Raw genomic sequence first — 16,923 nt, 5'->3', positions numbered from 1 at the left:
CATTCTCTGCGCATGTGCAACTCCTGCTGCGCCAGAAACTAGCGTGTGGGAAAACTGAAATTTTGTTTGTGCGTTTTCAGTACTTTGTTACATTTGTCTGAAAACAGCTTTCGTGGGGTGAGACGTTTACAGGCAAAATGTCCATCTTTACCCCAACCAACCAGATTCGCCTTACCAATGTCGCTGTGGTGCGCATGAAGAAAGGAGGAAAGCGATTTGAGATTGCCTGCTACAAAAACAAAGTCATGAGCTGGAGAAGTGGGGCGTGAGTATTTATTACCTGCTTGTGTTACAGCGGTAAATGTTACTTGGACTGATTTGAGGGAGAGCTTGCTATAGTTTCTGCCTGCCTGGCAGATGCCTACGGTTTGTCATGGTGTGTTGTGGTTTAGGTTAAGAGGCTTGACTTTGTACTTTTATATTTGGCTTTTACATTTAGAATATTTGCTTAACTGCAACATTATAAATTAAAAGGTTTCTGAGCCTTCTTTTTTATGGCTTTCATAACATTGTCTTTGCATGCTATTTATAATTTTACCTTAAAGAAGGAAAGGCTTGGGGTGCCAAAATATTAGGCACCCCCAAGTGACTTTAATCGCTTACCTTGTACCCCAAGCTGGTACCCCTGTTAGGAGAAAACCGCAGTAGAGCGAAAAGCTGACTTTTTTGTTAAAGTTCGGCTTTTCACTCTACTGCGCATGCGCAAGCGCGCAAAGAAGGAAGAGGAGACCACGCTCACAGCTACCCCGGGCTGGTGCGGTTTTCTCCTAACAGGGGCACCAGCCCGGGCTAAAAGGTAGGCGATTAAAGCCACTTGGGGGTGCCTAACATTTTGGCACCCCCAAGTGACTTAGCCTTTTTTTCTCCTTTAAAAGTCTCTGCCAAATGCTTTTTTATTCCATACCTGATCCCCCATGTTTCTCTATGAGGAGGCTGTCATATTTGTGCAGCAGAAGTCCATTAGCATTAGAAGCTATAAAGGTCCCCATACACTGGCTGATTGTAGCTGCCGATATCGGTCCCTTGGACCGATTCAGCAGCTTATTGGCCCATGTAGGGGCAGAAACGAGGGGCCTGGCCGACCGATATCTGTTCTGAAATTGGCCAGATATCGATCGGCCAGGTTAGAAAATTCAATCGGATCAGGGACCGCATCGGCTCGTTGATGCGGCCCCCGAACCGACTGCCCCATTGCCGCCGTTAGAATTTGATCGTTTGGCCCCTGGGCCAAACGATCGAATTCACCTACATGTTACCCGATATCAACCACCCGTAGGTTGTTGCCAAGCGAGCGGATCTGCCTGTGTATAGGCAGCTTAATGTTTTTTTAGTTATTTCATTTTCAATTCAAAGGCTCTCCAGTTTGAAATTTCAGCATTTATTTGGTTGCTAGGGTCCAAGTTACTTTAGCAACCAGGAAGTGGTTTGGATGAGAGACTGTTACATAGGAGAGGGCCTGAATAGAAAAGAAAGTTACAAAAAGTAACACAGAGCAATAGTTTTTTGGCTTTGGGGGTCAGTGACCGCCATTTAAAAAGTTGGAAGAAGAATGCAAATAATTCTAAAACTATAACAAATAAATTATGAAGACCAATTGAAAAGTTGCTTAGAATAGGTTATTCTATAACACTAAAAATTAGCTTAAAGGTGACTTACCCCTTTAATGTTTTGAAGAGTGTTTTTTTAGTGTCAGTATCACTTAAGCAATTTGTACTAAATGTTAGTCCATGATGTTATTACAGTGTAAGCCATTAAATACAAAGCAGCTCTCTGCAACATTTGCCCCACTTCTCACTGAGGTGTGCACTGGTAGGAGGGAAGGGGATGTAGAGCTGTTGTACATGATAAAGAATAAAGTAATAGAACAAGCAGGAAACAATACAATTACAGTGTATATTAATGATTAAGTGCTGATTATTAAGATACAAGAGAAAGGAGGTTCCCTTCCCCATTAAGTGGGTGGGTAACTTACAGACAAAAATAAAAGGCTTTATCACTTTAAAGGACAAGTTTTTGTCTGAAGCCCTAACCATATGAAAAAGGGTAGAGGAGTTTTATGAATACTCGAAGCTTACATGTATATTATTTGTTTGCAGTGAAAAAGATCTTGATGAAGTATTGCAAACCCACTCTGTATTTATGAATGTATCTAAAGGCCAAGTAGCTAAAAAAGAAGATCTTCTCAAATCATTTGGCACTGAAGACCCGACAGAAATCTGTAAGCAGGTTAGTAAAATTAGTGAAGAAAATAAATTATGATTAGTAGTAAAGTCTATAACTGTATTTTTATCTGCTCATAAATTTATAATGATCAAAATTCGATTCCACTTGCCTGTGTCATAGATGTTCCTTTCCCTGGACTCTTTAATTGCAGTTTATAGCTGAGTTATCTAATATGGTCTTATACATTTAAGATTTGTTACAGACTGAATAGCTCTGAGTGGGTTTGTTGGTGTTCTACTCCACTGGATTTAATACTGATGTCCATTGTAGACTTCATCCTGTGTTGCACTTTACCCTCATGGTGCTGACTGTGCATTCAAACTGACTGATATCCATCTACAGAATATGAAGGCTGTTGAGTCATGGCCCAAATTGTTGGCACCCCAGACATTTTTCCAGAAAATCAAGTATTTCTCACAGAAAAGTATTGCAGTAACACATGTTTTGCAATACACATGTTAATTCCCTTTTTGGGTGTATTGGAACAGAACAGAACAGAAAAGGGAGTAAAAAAGCAAATTGGACATAATGTCATACAAAACTCCAAAAATGGGCTGGACAAAATTATTGGCACCCTTAACTTAATATTTGGTTGCACACCCTTTGGAAAAAATACCTGAAATCAGTCGCTTCCTATAACCATCAATAAGCTTCTTACACCTCTCACCGGGAATTTCGGACCACTCTTCCTTTGCAAACTGCTCCAGGTCTCTCTTATTGGAAGGGCACCTTTTCCCGACAGCAATTTTAAGATCTCTCCACAGATGTTCAATGGGATTTAGATCTGGACTCATTGCTGGCCACTTCAGGACTCTCCAGCTTCTTGCTTTTTTATATCTCTGTGTCAGCAGTGGGGTCCTCCTGGGTCTCCTGCCATAGCGTTTCATTTAAATGTCGATTGATAGTTTGCGCTGACACTGATGCTCCCTGAGTCTGCAGGACAGCTTGAATTTCTTTGGAACTTGTTTGGGGCTGCTTATCCACCATCTGGGCTATCCTGTGTTGCAACCTTTCATCAATTTTTCTCGTCCATCCACGCCCAGGAAGATTAGCTACAGTGCCATGGGTTGCAAACTTCTTGATAATGTTGCGCACTGTGGACAAAGGCAAATCTAGATCTCTGGAGATGGACTTGTAACCTTGAGATTGTTGATATTTTTCCACAATTTTGGTTCTCAAGTCCTCAGTCCTCAGTTCTTTGTTCCTCGTTCTGTTGTCCATGCTTAGTGTGGCACACAAGGACACACAGTGCAAAGACTAAGTGAACTTCTCTCCTTTTTGTCTGCTTTCAGGTGTGATTTTTATATTGCCCACACCTGTTACTTGCCCCAGGTGAGTTTAACAATCTTATTTATCCACAATTTTGAAAGGGTGCCAATAATTTTGTCCAGCCCATTTTGGTAGTTTTGTGTGACATTACGTCCAATTTGCTTTTTTTCCCTCCCTTTTTTTTTGTTTTGTGATTATAAAAAATATCTTTAATGCATATATTTTTATTTTTTTTTAGATTTTATCTAAAGGAGAACTTCAAGTTTCAGAAAAAGAGCGGAGCACGCAATTAGAACAGATGTTTCGAGATATTGCAACAATTGTGGCTGACAAATGTGTAAATCCAGAGACAAAGAGGCCTTACACTGTTAACCTTATTGAACGAGCAATGAAAGATATTCACTACTCGGTGAAAGCAACCAAGAGCACCAAGCAACAGGTAAAAATATTTACTACTGGTAATCCTTCGGAGATCTCGGTAGTTTTGAAATTATTAGAAGAAGAACACAAATTATCTATGTAAAAATTGTGATATCTTTTATTCATGCATCCTGAATGGAAAAGTATTATCAAAATAAAATTCTTAGAAAGAGAGAGGGGAAGAAGTTATTGTCGTTTTAAAGTTTATAAATATTGTATTTCTGTTAAAGACAATGTTACCTTCATTTAACACCAAGTAAGCAAAGTCTTGGGTGAAAATAATTGATTACAGGTGCTATGTTGCTTAGTAAATGTGTGCTCCATAGATGTCAGAGGAACACTATCACTGTTATTTAGTAAGGTTTGATTTAGTTAGGGATTGTTTCTATAATTAGTACACAGTACAGTGAAACCTCAATTTTACATACCCTGATCTTTAGTTTTTCCTCATTTAACACAATTTTTTATGGTCCTGCCAATATGAAATGCATAATTTATTTTCCTGACAATTTTTTTCCCTTTTTTGGTCCCCCGAAAAACTTAAAATGGGAGTTCTACTTTAATGTGCAATATACCACCATGCTCAGCATGAGCCTTATAAATAAAGCTTGTATTAAAAATGTGTTCTGCCTGCTATTTAATCCTATTAGTGCCAAATTAGTCCAGGACCTTACAACCTATGTCTCTGGCAGTAACCCGCAACAAACAACTAGCAAAAAAAATAGCACGGAGAAGGGAATGAAGAAGTGATTGTACTCGCTTACATTATAACCTGGGTTGGTGCTCCTGTTAGGAGAAAATCGCACCAGCCCCGGGGTAGCTGCAAACAAGCGATCCTCTTCCTACATTTTTTTATATATATTATAAACACAGTGCATGTTTTCTCATGACAGTATAACTTTAATAGTATTATTTTGATGGTTATGTGTACACTGCAGGCATTAGATGTTATCAAGCAGCTGAAAGAAACAATGCAGATTGAACGTGCCCACATGAGACTGCGATTCATTTTACCAGCTAAGGATGGAAAGAAATTGAAAGAGAAACTGAAGCCTTTAATAAAGCACACAGAGAGTGAGAACTTTGATCAAGAGCTGGAAATTGTAAGTAACATTTTCTTTTAAATATTTGGAATATATCTCTTTACTGATATGCTAATCTTAAAAACAGTTATACAATAAAAGCATGCCTAAAGTAATTTGGGGAATGAGATGACAGATTTGCAGATGAAAATCATATGTCTATAAGGTGGAGTAAAGAGAAGTGACATTGTAAGCTTAAAGCATGGAAGACATCACAGAAGTTATTATGCACAATTATTGTTGCAAAGCAATGATTTGAATTACCTCTTCTAGAAGGGATTTAGCTTTTTAATAGGACATGCCTTTTGACATGTCATTTTGCCACCAGCTTATAGACCATGTTATGACCCACTCTCTCTTACATGTACCCCAGTGCTGTCCAACTGGCGGCCCGCGACCCCCCTCTGTGTGGCCCCCCACCTGTCTGGCTGCTTTGATGGCTTACTCTTGTGTAAGCTTTAAATGGTATCAGTACTGAGATTAAATGGCCCCCTGCATGGTTCTCACCTTAGATTCAGGCTGTAATCAGGCTGTATTGTTTAAATATGTAATCCCCTGTGTTGTTCACACCTTTTAATCTCTGCATTGTTCACCCCCTGCAGTGTTCACACCTCAGGCTCAGGCTGTAATCACCCATATTGTTCCCCTGTTCACACCTCAGGAGCAGTAGAAACCCACAAATAATCCCTGCATACTACAAAAAGAACATATACTGAGGTGGTACTTCAATTAAAAAGTTTTTTAATATATAGTTATTGTGCAGACTGTAGGAGCAGTGCCAGCATTGTGTCACTGTAGGCTGCCTGTGTGTGCCATACACACAGTCATCATAGGGCAAGCAGAGTATGGCACACACAGGCAGGGTAGGGAAGGCAGAGTATGGCACACACAGGCAGAGTATGGCACACACAGGCAGAGTATGGCACACACAGGCAGAGTATGGCACACACAGGCAGAGTATGGCACACACAGGCAGAGTATGGCACACACAGGCAGGGTATGGCACACACAGGCAGGGTATGGCACACACAGGCAGGGTATGGCACACCACACACAGGCAGGGTATGGCACACACAGGCAGGGTATGGCACACACAGGCAGGGTATGGCACACACAGGCAGGGTATGGCACACACAGGCAGGGTAGGGCACACACAGGCAGGGTAGGGCACACACAGGCAGGGTAGGGCACACACAGGCAGGGTAGGGCACACACAGGCAGGGTAGGGCACACACAGGCAGGGTAGGGCACACACCGGCCGGGTAGGGCACACACCGGCCGGGTAGGGCACACACCGGCCGGGTAGGGCACACACCGGCCGGGTAGGGCACACACCGGCCGGGTAGGGCACACACCGGCCGGGTAGGGCACACACCGGCCGGGTAGGGCACACACCGGCCGGGTAGGGCAGGCAGAGTAGGGCACACACCGGCCGGGTAGGGCAGGCAGAGTAGGGCACACACCGGCCGGGTAGGGCAGGCAGAGTAGGGCAGGTTTTTGCTGTACTACAACCATTAATATGGGTACGGTCATGTGATAACATGGGTGTGGTTTCAAGTGGGTGCGGTTTCAAAAAGGGGAGTGGTCAAAACTGGCTTCCATTATCGGCCCTCCACCACGTAGGTCGGAAAAATTCCGGCCCTCGGTACAACAGAAGTTGGACAGCACTGATGTACCCTATCATCTGCTGTAAAAGCACTATATAAATGATACGGTTACCCTCATACTTTCTGCCATTGTCCTGTAAGTTTTAGGATTAGGGGAAAACTCATCTGAGAGGTCAGAACTTTTTTCTTTCTACTTTCCAAACAGAGTTGGAAGGGCATCTTGGGGCAATCCTACGACACGATTATCTTACTAATAGCAAGGCCTGCAGAAAACTCAGTAGTTGCTAAATGCTGTCCTTAATCTATACATCAAAAACAATAGTTTGGAGAGAGTCTTCCACATTATAAAAATGTTTGAGTGCTAAAAAATGCCTAGTGAACGGCTAAAAAAAGGAATCCTCACTTTAAAATTTTATTAGTCAGTGATTGAAAAGCATAGATCCAGAAACGATCATAGTCTTATGCATGCTTTACGCATATTTTATGCTTTCCAGCAAATAATCATGTATATTATTTAGAACTAGAAAGCATGAAACACATAATTATCTTTTCTGGGTCATATCTGGGCTTTTTAATTTTTATTCTGCACAACAATAAATGTGCATACCAACAGCATTAAGAAATCCTCAATTTTTTTTTATAAGGATTCTCTGTTGACAAAAATAGATTTCTGTTTATTACCATTTCTTCATCTTATAATTTATTTGCTTTTTATACTACATTTTAGGTTTGCTTAATTGATCCTGGCTGCTTCAGAGAAATTGATGAGTTAATACGCTGTGAGACTAAGGGAAAAGGCACTCTTGAAGTTCTCAGTCTGAAAGATGTAGAAGAAGGTGATGAGAAGTTTGAGTGAAGACCAACGCACTTGCTTTAGCGTCCTCAAAGTTATTAAATAACAACTAAACTGAATATTTCTAGAAATGTTATATGTTATATTTTAAACTTACTGTGCCAGCCCAGAAGTTCCGCAGCCCAAGCACAGAGTATGTGCTGTAAATCAGCAGCAAAAACTAGGGATCTACAGGGAATATCTTCATATCATTACAGACACAGTCCTGTAATGACTTTTGGCTGGTACAGAAGCCCAAAAGATAAGGTATAGCATTTGTAGCCTAATTCATTTCTAAGTTTTATTTCTCATTTAAAAGACTTTTAACTCCTTTATAGTTGTCAGACATTTTGTTTAACAAAATATGTCATGATTTGCCAAGAATTTTTTATTGGTTTCTGCACTTTAAAGCAGAAAAAGTTACAAAAATGAAAATATAAACTTTATTTATTTGATTTTTTTTTCCCCATGTGTGGTCTATTTTACATAGCACAAGAATGGGAAGAAATAGATATGGAAACAGAGATTCTGTGCTTTATGTGCTAATCAGCAGATTCTATACATATCCACAGCCCTGCTAACCAGCACACAAACTATTTTAAAGTGCTAATTACTAAACATACTTGCCTATTTTTGGGATCTTTCTCACTTATCCCAATATTTCCAGTATAAAATGAAGGTTTATACCCACTAAATGCATACATATCTGTTACAGATATTTTTAATTCTGTGACTGTTATTTCCATTTTCTTCAATATCCTCTTTTTATTTTCCAGGAGGCACGTATGGTGTATGTTTTGGTGTTCTGAACATGTTTCAGATTAAGCACCATAAATTAGCGCTCTTAAGCATTTAAGCTGGAACTTTCAAATTTTGCTTTCTATTTTAAAGTATCATAATTTGTGGTTATTAAGGCTATATTATATATTGTTTGTGCACTTAAGTTTAACGCACTTACTAAGGTACAGGTCTTCCTTGGTACTACACTATATTGGCTCTGTTGCAGAGCCTTTATAAGAGGCCATAATTCAGAAAACAATATGCATGTGTGTATCTGTTCTAAAGCTTAGTTCTTTGCATGTCCACATAACTGGCATCTTAAGTATGTTATTAAGAAGAAAAAGGCACCACAGATACCAATGATACTGAATATATTGTTAAAGAAAAAGAACTTGAAATGTGGAATTTTTGATCAGATGTGTCAGTGGTCAATGAGTCTTATTTAAAGAAGAAAGAATTGTGTAACCTGATCTATGATAAGTGCTTCAGGAACAATCTGCTCTAAAAAAAAAAACTCACATCACTAAATGTAATGTCACATCTATAAATATTTAAGGGATAATATACACCTTATTGTTAAAAATAAGGATATTAGAAGTCACCAGGGTGTTGTGTTAGTATATACATGTGTAAAAGTGTTCAGGCCAACTAATGGAATTTTTCTGTTTTGAAAAGGAGGTACAGTATCTCTTATGATACTTAAGGTTTTCATGAATGTGCTGGTTACAGGTTCAAGTGCAATGTACTGGAGACAGGTGGGCTGCCAGTTGTGTTCCAGCCAATTAAAATTTCATATTAAAAAGGTGGACACAAAATCTATTTTTATAGAAAAGTGATCCCATGCCACCCACAGCCCACAGTGGGTATGTATCGCCTTGGCGCCAGTTTTACCAGTCACTGGGCTGAAGCCAGCATGATCCTTCCATACACTGAATTTCTGTTTTCATTTCTGCTTAATCCTGTAAAATTATTCTGCCACTCCCAGTGTGATTAAAGAAAACATTCAAGTAACTCTTCTTCTGCAGCTCTTTCTGCCTCTGATCTGAGGGTGGCTTGGAGGTATTTTTCTATTAAAAGAGGTTTGTATACCCAGTTCCCTGGTTATACTGACACAACAATTTTCAGTGCCAGTTTTGTGGGGATGTGTAATGTTGTTGGGCGTTTTGTGCATGTGGGTAACAGGAAGGCAGAGTTCAAGCACTCTGCACCAGTGAGTAGCAGAATGGCCCCAGGTTTTATAGGAACTGTTTGTGTAGGCTATAAATGTCAGGTTAATGCAGAATAGTCATTTATCTAGAGAAATGCCATATTAACCTGTATTTATATATAATTCTTAACAATTTAGTATATTTTGAAAACTACAGAAATTCTAGTTCTAGTGTCATCTGAGGGATCTTTGGGTTTTCCATATAGTTAGTGACAAGAACCAGCCCTTTGTTGTTATGTGCACAGGAGTCTTTTATATTCCTGAATATTTTGCTATGCATTGGTGGAAATAGCTGAAGCTCAATGTTTCTTTCTTACTGTTAATTTACAATGAGATTTGGTATATAGGGTGCAACAATAAGTTCATTAGCAATAGGTAAATTCAAGTGTTTGGTGTGAGTTTGGTTTGTTTAGTTGTATTTTAGAGCTGCATCTATTAACCAAACTGTAAAACACCTCTGTCTGACTCTTTTCGACATGTATTTGAATGGAACACAGAAACCCAAATTGTTGCCAATTTGTAACTCTTATTTTGCCAGTGGCAGATTCTATATCATTGGCAGTTAATGGGTCAGAGAAATATCCAGTGCCACCAGCAGTATTCTCCAGTAATTTACATGGAACATGCTTAAAGCTATTACTGTACTTAGAATGGAATTTTTAAATGAATACACAGTATGTAATACCAGTGGACTAATGTTAAGGTGCAAAACATACATGTTTTACATGCAGTTTTCAAGCTTGTGTGCTTTCTTCCAACATGAAAAACAATTTTAGAATATTTAGTATGCATGCACATCTTATTCATAATGTCTAATTCAGACCTGTTAAGACCTATCTACCATTCTGCAAGCACTTTCTAAAAAAAAGAAGCAAAAGAAAACTAATCACATAGGCCTTTAAGCACTGGTAGACTAAAGTATCCATTTAGTATAAGCTAAAGGTATTTTAATATAAAATGGCACATTACCATACCAATTTATTAAATATTTTGCTTGTTAAGAGTCTTTATATATTTAAATAAATATAATACTTTTCAAATGCTCAGTTTGTTTGTTTTTCTTTAGACAAAAAATAAGTTCACAGAGGTTGGTGTTGTGGTGAAATTTTAAAAAATGACCATGTGTAAGTTTTCAACTGTGGTACATGAATGAATCGCTGTGCGGAATAGTCGCCAAGACTCTCTGCCTCTTCTCTAGTGTAAAGAATACTAGTTAATCCAACCTTTCCTCATCACTGAAACATTGCATACCCTTTATTAGTATCTCTCCTTGGATGTATTTGAAGTTTGTTCTTTTGAAAGACTGGAGACCAAAACTACACAGCATATTTGAGATGGGGCCTTATATCCCTTTAACATCAAGAGAATACCTTGCTGGCCTACTTATCCTGCTGTTTTCCAGAACATAATCTTGAACAAACCTTTAAATAACTTGCCAAAACAGGTACTTACAGACCTGCATGTGGCAGACTGAGATCGTAAGTTAATCTGATGCTGTTTTTTGGTAAAAAAAAGTACTTTCTTATGATAGTGTATTTATAAATTACAAATAACATGGTATAGAGCAATCATGTGAATAGGTTTTTGAGGGATTTTATTATAGTTCCCTTAAGAAGCAGCTCTTCATGATTTTGTTCCAGCATTAACACCTGCATAATTCTAAAATATTTGAAATCATACTTACAATTTCTTCAGAGACAGATATTTTATAGGACAACAGTGTTTCTGGTTTGTGTCAGCCACGTTTATAACAACTTTTTGGGGTCATTTAAAAACACCGGAAATGTGGTGCTCTACAATGGATGCAATTGAAAACCTATATGATGCAATTAATTAATTAAGATACTTCCATCCAAACATGCTCCTGCACTTCCACACTTGCCAGCGTATCTATCCTGCTGCTTCTGGTGAATAGAGTGCAATTGATTGCACTTAGTGATTCTAAAGATCCCTGGAGCTACCACCACCCTGTACCTGGCAGTAGATTTGGGGATCCCACACAAGGTTGTGTGAGTAGGTGACACTTTCCATCCAGTGTATTATAAACACTATAACAAGTGTTGTAAAACCGCAATCCGGAAGGCAAAGATAGAAAATGAGGAGCGCATCGCGGCCGAGGCCAAGACTAACCCCAAAAAGTTTTTTAAGTATATTAATAGTAAAAAGATGCAGGTTGAGGGTGTGGCCCCATTGAGTTATAGTAACAATATGGTTACAGCGGATACAGAAAAGGCAGATGTGCTTAACCAGTTCTTTTCTTCTGTGTATACAGTAGAGGAGCCAGAGGGTCAAGTCCCACCCAATAGCTTCACTGTTGCCTCAGCTCCAACTACACAGTGGTTGGCACAGGATATGGTGCTTAAAGGGTTACACACGATAAATGTAAACAAGGCACCTGGGCCAGATGGAATACACCCTTGGGTACTGAGAGAGCTAGGGGCAGAATTGCAGTGGCCCTTGTTTCTGATATTCTCAGACTCGCTTTCATCAGGTATGGTACCTAGGGATTGGAAGAAGGCGAATGTCATTCCCATATTTAAAAAGGGAGTAAGATCTCAGCCTGGCAATTATAGGCCTGTAAGTTTGACATCCGTGGTGGGCAAGTTATTTGAAGGCTTGTTAAGGGATCACATTCAAAATTATGTAGTGGAGAATGCCATTATGAGCAGTATTCAGCATGGCTTTATGAAGGACAGGTCATGTCAGACCAATTTAATTGCTTTTTATGATGAGGTAAGTAAGAAGCTGGACAGTGGGGATGCAGTAGATATAATCTATTTGGATTTTGCCAAAGCATTTGATACCGTTCCCCACAAACGACTGCTTTCTAAGCTAAGGTCTATTGGTCTTAGTGAAGCCGTTTGCACATGGATAGAAAACTGGCTACAGGATCGGGTACAGAGGGTGGCTGTTAATGGCACATTCTCTACTTGGAATAAGGTTCTCAGTGGGGTCCCTCAGGGTTCTGTACTGGGTCCACTTTTGTTTAATTTGTTCATAAATGACTTAGGGGAGGGTATTATGAGTAATGTCAGATGACACAAAACTCTGCAGACCAGTCAATTCTATCCAGGATGTGACATCCCTGCAGCAGGATCTTGACCAACTGGCAATCTGGGCAGCTAAGTGGCAGATGAGATTTAATGTGGATAAATGTAAGGTCATGCACCTGGGATGTAAAAATATGCAAGCCCTGTATACCCTTAATGGGACTGCACTAGGCAAATCCATAATGGAGAAGGACCTTGGAGTCCTTGCAGATAATAAACTTTGCTGTAGCAAGCAATGCCAGGCAGCAGCTGCAAGGGCAAACAAGGTCTTGAGCTGTATTAAAAGGGGTATAGATTCACGGGAGGAGGGGGTTATTCTTCCCCTTTACAGAGCACTGGTAAGGCCCCATCTAGAATATGCTGTTCAGTTTTGGTCTCCAGTGCTCAAACGGGACATTATTGAGTTAGAGAGGGTCCAGAGAAGGGCAACTAAGCTGGTAAAGGGTATGGAAAGTCTCAGTTATGAAGAAAGACTGGCCAAGTTGGGTCTGTTTACGCTGGAGAAGAGGCGCTTAAGAGGTGACATGATAACTATGTATAAATATATAAGGGGATCATATAATAACCTTTCTAATGTTTTATTTACCAGTAGGTCCTTCCAACGGACACAAGGGCACCCACTCCGTTTAGAAGAAGGGAGGTTCCATTTAAATATTCGGAAAGGATTTTTTACTGTGAGAGCTGTGAAGTTCTGGAATTCCCTCCCCGAATCAGTCGTACTGGCTGATACATTATATAACTTTAAGAAGGGGCTGGATGGATTCTTAGCAAGTGAGGGAATACAGGGTTATGGGAGATAGCTCTTAGTACAAGTTGATCCAGGAACTGGTCCGATTGCCATCTTGGAGTCAGGAAGGAATTTTTTCCCCTCTGCAGCAAATTAGAGAGGCTTCAGATGGGGTTTTTTGCCTTCCTCTGGATCAACTAGTAGTTAGGCAGGTTATATATAGGCATTATGGTTGAACTTGATGGACGTATGTCTTTTTTCAACCCAACTTACTATGTTACTATGTATTGAATGTAAATCAATATCAATTATACAATTATGTCCATGATGCATAAAGCGCAATTGCAGTGAATACAACTCGAAGCACAATCAAAGTAACATTGAAATTATTGGGAAAAGGCACTAGATTGAAGAAAAATATGGTAATTTGCATCTGAAATTACACTTTCCACAATGCACTTGCATTTGTAAATGACCCCTTTTGAGTTCTACACTGTATCCTAGCATGCATGCCATTGCAATGGCTACTGTGAATATTGCAAAGAAATGTTATATTTTCCTGGGGATCTTAAGGGTTCTCTTATTTGTGTGTGTTATACACAATTTAATTCTACATATCTGCATTGACCTGCATTTTTATAGACCTCCAATTTTAGCAGCTACAACAGTGACAGTAGACGCTCAGCACACTTTCCTTTTCAAAATGCCATTTTGTAATAACATCATATTTAAATAATATATTTATTTTTGTGATTACCTATAATTAGTCACAGTCTAAAAAAACTGTCCAAAGAATAAATGAAGAAAGAACATTAGTGTTAGATCATATAAATAATATAAAAGAAAAAAATACCAGACTGCATTTTTTTATCTTTATTTTTTATAGAAAAAATACAAAGGAATAAAAGACAACATACAATCAAAATGTATTAACTATACAAACTGGATGAGAGGGTGAAGAATGGTCTTTTGTGAAGGGCAGTGAGATATCTAATATTCTCCTCTTGTTGATAGCCATACCCCAGTTCCATGACACTTACTGTAGGTTAGTGGAATATGTCAGGTGCCTACTAAGACATAACATACTTTTTTCTTTTATTTTAATGTGGAATTAGTTTAGAGAATATCAAGGATAGTTAATCAGGTAAGGCATGTATGTCATTTTGTCCAGGTAAATTGGATGGCTTATTAATGTGAGACCATGACAAACCAAATCTGCAACCATAGCTCCAACAGCGAAGCTTGTTTCCATATAGCTAAAAAAGAAAGAAAAACAATAGGTATTTACAAAGGTATAAGCGAATGCAATTAAGTACTTCCATTCTGCTTATTTTCTGACAACAAAAAAATCTTTACCTATTGAATAGTTGCCATTCTGTCTTCAGATGTATATTACATCAAATGCATTCTTATTGGCCTAAAATTAATGAAACATCATTAAATGAAATGCAAAAGCAATTTGTAGGATTAGTAGGTGTTGCTCAAAACTTTGGAAAAGCACCTGAACTAATTTGGGGACACCTCTACCAGTTTTGAACCCTCACTTTATAGTGGTTACCGTTAGAACATAAAGCCATCTATTATTCCACTGCACTCATGAGTTCCTTGAGTATCTACCACAAAACCCTTTTCTCGTAAACTTATAAAAATGGAAAATGATATTCTAAGGAGATGAGGAAAGAGATATTAGACTAATGGCACTGCAAATATACTATGGCAAAGACTAGCAATTTTTACCTGTCTTATATTAATTTTGGATCCTCTTCCAAGACTGAAGCTCGACTGTGTGACCATTGGTTGAGTTCTTATGTCATTGTTACTCCAGTCTGGGCTCCCAGACACTGTACTCACTGTCTGTAAAGATGGGGTTGTATATAAAGGCCTTCTGTATTGTTCTCCATATGTTGTCATCCAAAGTGGATCCTTAGAAGAACCACAAAATATTTCATTAATATCATAGATTTAAAAAAAAAAATATATATATATACATATATATACAGTATATAAAACAATTATACAGAAAGCTCAAAATAATTATTTATTTTTAACTTACTTTACTTTTTACTTTTTATCTGACAGTACTTTATATGACAGTATTTTGTACTTGATGGTAGTTAATTTAAGAAAAATGGATACTTGTGTAAAACTATGCTTTTGGAAAGAAAGATGTAATTACTGGGGGGAGTGTCAAAATGTAAGGCATCTCCCAGTGATTATAATCACTTACTGAAAACCCAAGACTGGAGCTCGTTTGCAGAAAAAGACACCAAGCAAAATGCTGGCTTTACATGTTTGCACTCTACTGTGCATGCACACCTAGCTAGGGGCAACAATAAAGATTCAAGAAGCAGAAGAAACCTGAGGCCAGTGCTTCAACTTCTAAAAAACATCTCCAGGTCATGGTACAGAGTTCTCTGCAGCCCAGGGCTGGGTGCACATGTGCAGTAGAGTACAAAGTCTGGCTTTTACTCTATTACACATGTATATATTGACCATGGTGTAGAGAATCTAGGAAGTAGATGATGTCAACTTAGTACTCCTGTAGGTGGGTGAATTTTTAGCAAACAGGAGCAATGACCTGAGGTACTACTATAGGAGCACCACATTGCAATCTTCTGCTTTTTGGATCTTCACTGTTGCTCCAGCTGGGTGCGCATACACAGCTGAATGCAAGTTACATAGTTACATAGGGTTGAAAAAAGACCAGTGTCCATCAAGTTCAACCCATCCAAGTAAACCCAGCACACCCAACCCACACCTACCAATCTATACACTCACATACATAAACTATAAATACAACCACTAGTACTAACTGTAGATATTAGTATCACAATAGCCTTGGATATTCTGCTTGATCAAGAACTCATCCAGGCCCCTCTTAAAGGCATTAACAGAATCTGCCATTACCACATCACTAGGAAGGGCATTCCATAACCTCACTGCCCTCACTGTGAAAAACCACCTACGCTGCTTCAAATGGAAGCTCCTTTCCGCTAATCTAAAGGGGTGACCTCTGGTGCGTTGATTGTTTTTATGGGAAAAAAGAACATCCCCCAACTGCCTATAATCCCCTCTAATGTACTTGTACAGAGTAATCATGTCCCCTCGCAAGCGCCTCTTTTCCAGAGAAAACAACCCCAACCTCGACAGTCTCACCTCATAGCTTAAATCTTCCATCCCCTTAACCAGTTTAGTTGCACGTCTCTGCACTCTCTCCAGCTCATTAATATCCTTCTTAAGGACTGGAGCCCAAAACTGCACTGCATACTCAAGGTGAGGCCTTACCAGGGACCTATAAAGGGGCAAAATTATGTTCTCATCCCTTGAGTCAATGCCCTTTTTTATACAAGACAGCACTTTATTTGCTTTAGTAGCCACAGAATGACACTGCCTGGCATTAGACAACTTGTTATCAACAAAAACCCCTAGATCCTTCTCCATTAAGGAAACCCCCAACACTCTACCATTCAGTAGATAGTTTGCGTTTATATTATATCTACCAAAGTGCATAACTTTGCACTTATCAACATTGAACCTCATTTTCCAGTTTGCTGCCCAGTTATCTAATTTTGTCAAATCGCTCTGCAAAGCGGCAGCATCCTGCATGGAACTTATAGTTTTGCACAATTTAGTGTCATCAGCAAAAATAGAAACAGTACTGTCTATGCCCACCTCCAGGTCATTAATAAACAAGTTAAAAAGCAAAGGACCAAGGACTGACCCCTG

At 39.1% G+C, this 16,923-nt stretch overlaps 2 protein-coding genes across 4 annotated transcripts in view; one reads left to right on the top strand and one right to left on the bottom strand.

The window, feature by feature from the left end:
• Window positions 1-48: 48 nt before the first annotated feature.
• sbds (SBDS ribosome assembly guanine nucleotide exchange factor) lies at window positions 49-10,460 on the top strand. Its single transcript, NM_001004953.1, is given in 5 exon segments — window positions 49-265; window positions 2,097-2,226; window positions 3,731-3,931; window positions 4,851-5,015; window positions 7,329-10,460. Coding segments are annotated over 5 exon segments (753 nt in total). The 5' UTR covers window positions 49-137; the 3' UTR covers window positions 7,458-10,460.
• Window positions 10,461-14,055: 3,595 nt separating this feature from the next.
• LOC100485014 (merlin) overlaps window positions 14,056-16,923 on the bottom strand; it is a 53,204-nt gene continuing 50,336 nt past the window's right edge. For all 3 annotated transcript variants that reach the window (XM_012957539.3, XM_012957541.3, XM_012957542.3), the window contains 3 exons: window positions 14,935-15,120; window positions 14,554-14,614; window positions 14,056-14,453 (listed from right to left, as the gene is read on the bottom strand). In XM_012957539.3, coding sequence (XP_012812993.1) covers window positions 14,579-14,614; window positions 14,935-15,120 — 222 coding nt within the window. In that variant the 3' untranslated portion in view covers window positions 14,056-14,453; window positions 14,554-14,578. The remainder of the gene's footprint in view (window positions 14,454-14,553; window positions 14,615-14,934; window positions 15,121-16,923) is intronic.

This window comes from Xenopus tropicalis, chromosome 2 (genome assembly GCF_000004195.4).
Source record: "Xenopus tropicalis strain Nigerian chromosome 2, UCB_Xtro_10.0, whole genome shotgun sequence".
Lineage (NCBI taxonomy): Eukaryota > Metazoa > Chordata > Amphibia > Anura > Pipidae > Xenopus > Xenopus tropicalis.
Note: the sequence above shows the minus strand (reverse complement) of the source record. Positions and strands in the feature narration are given on the sequence as shown.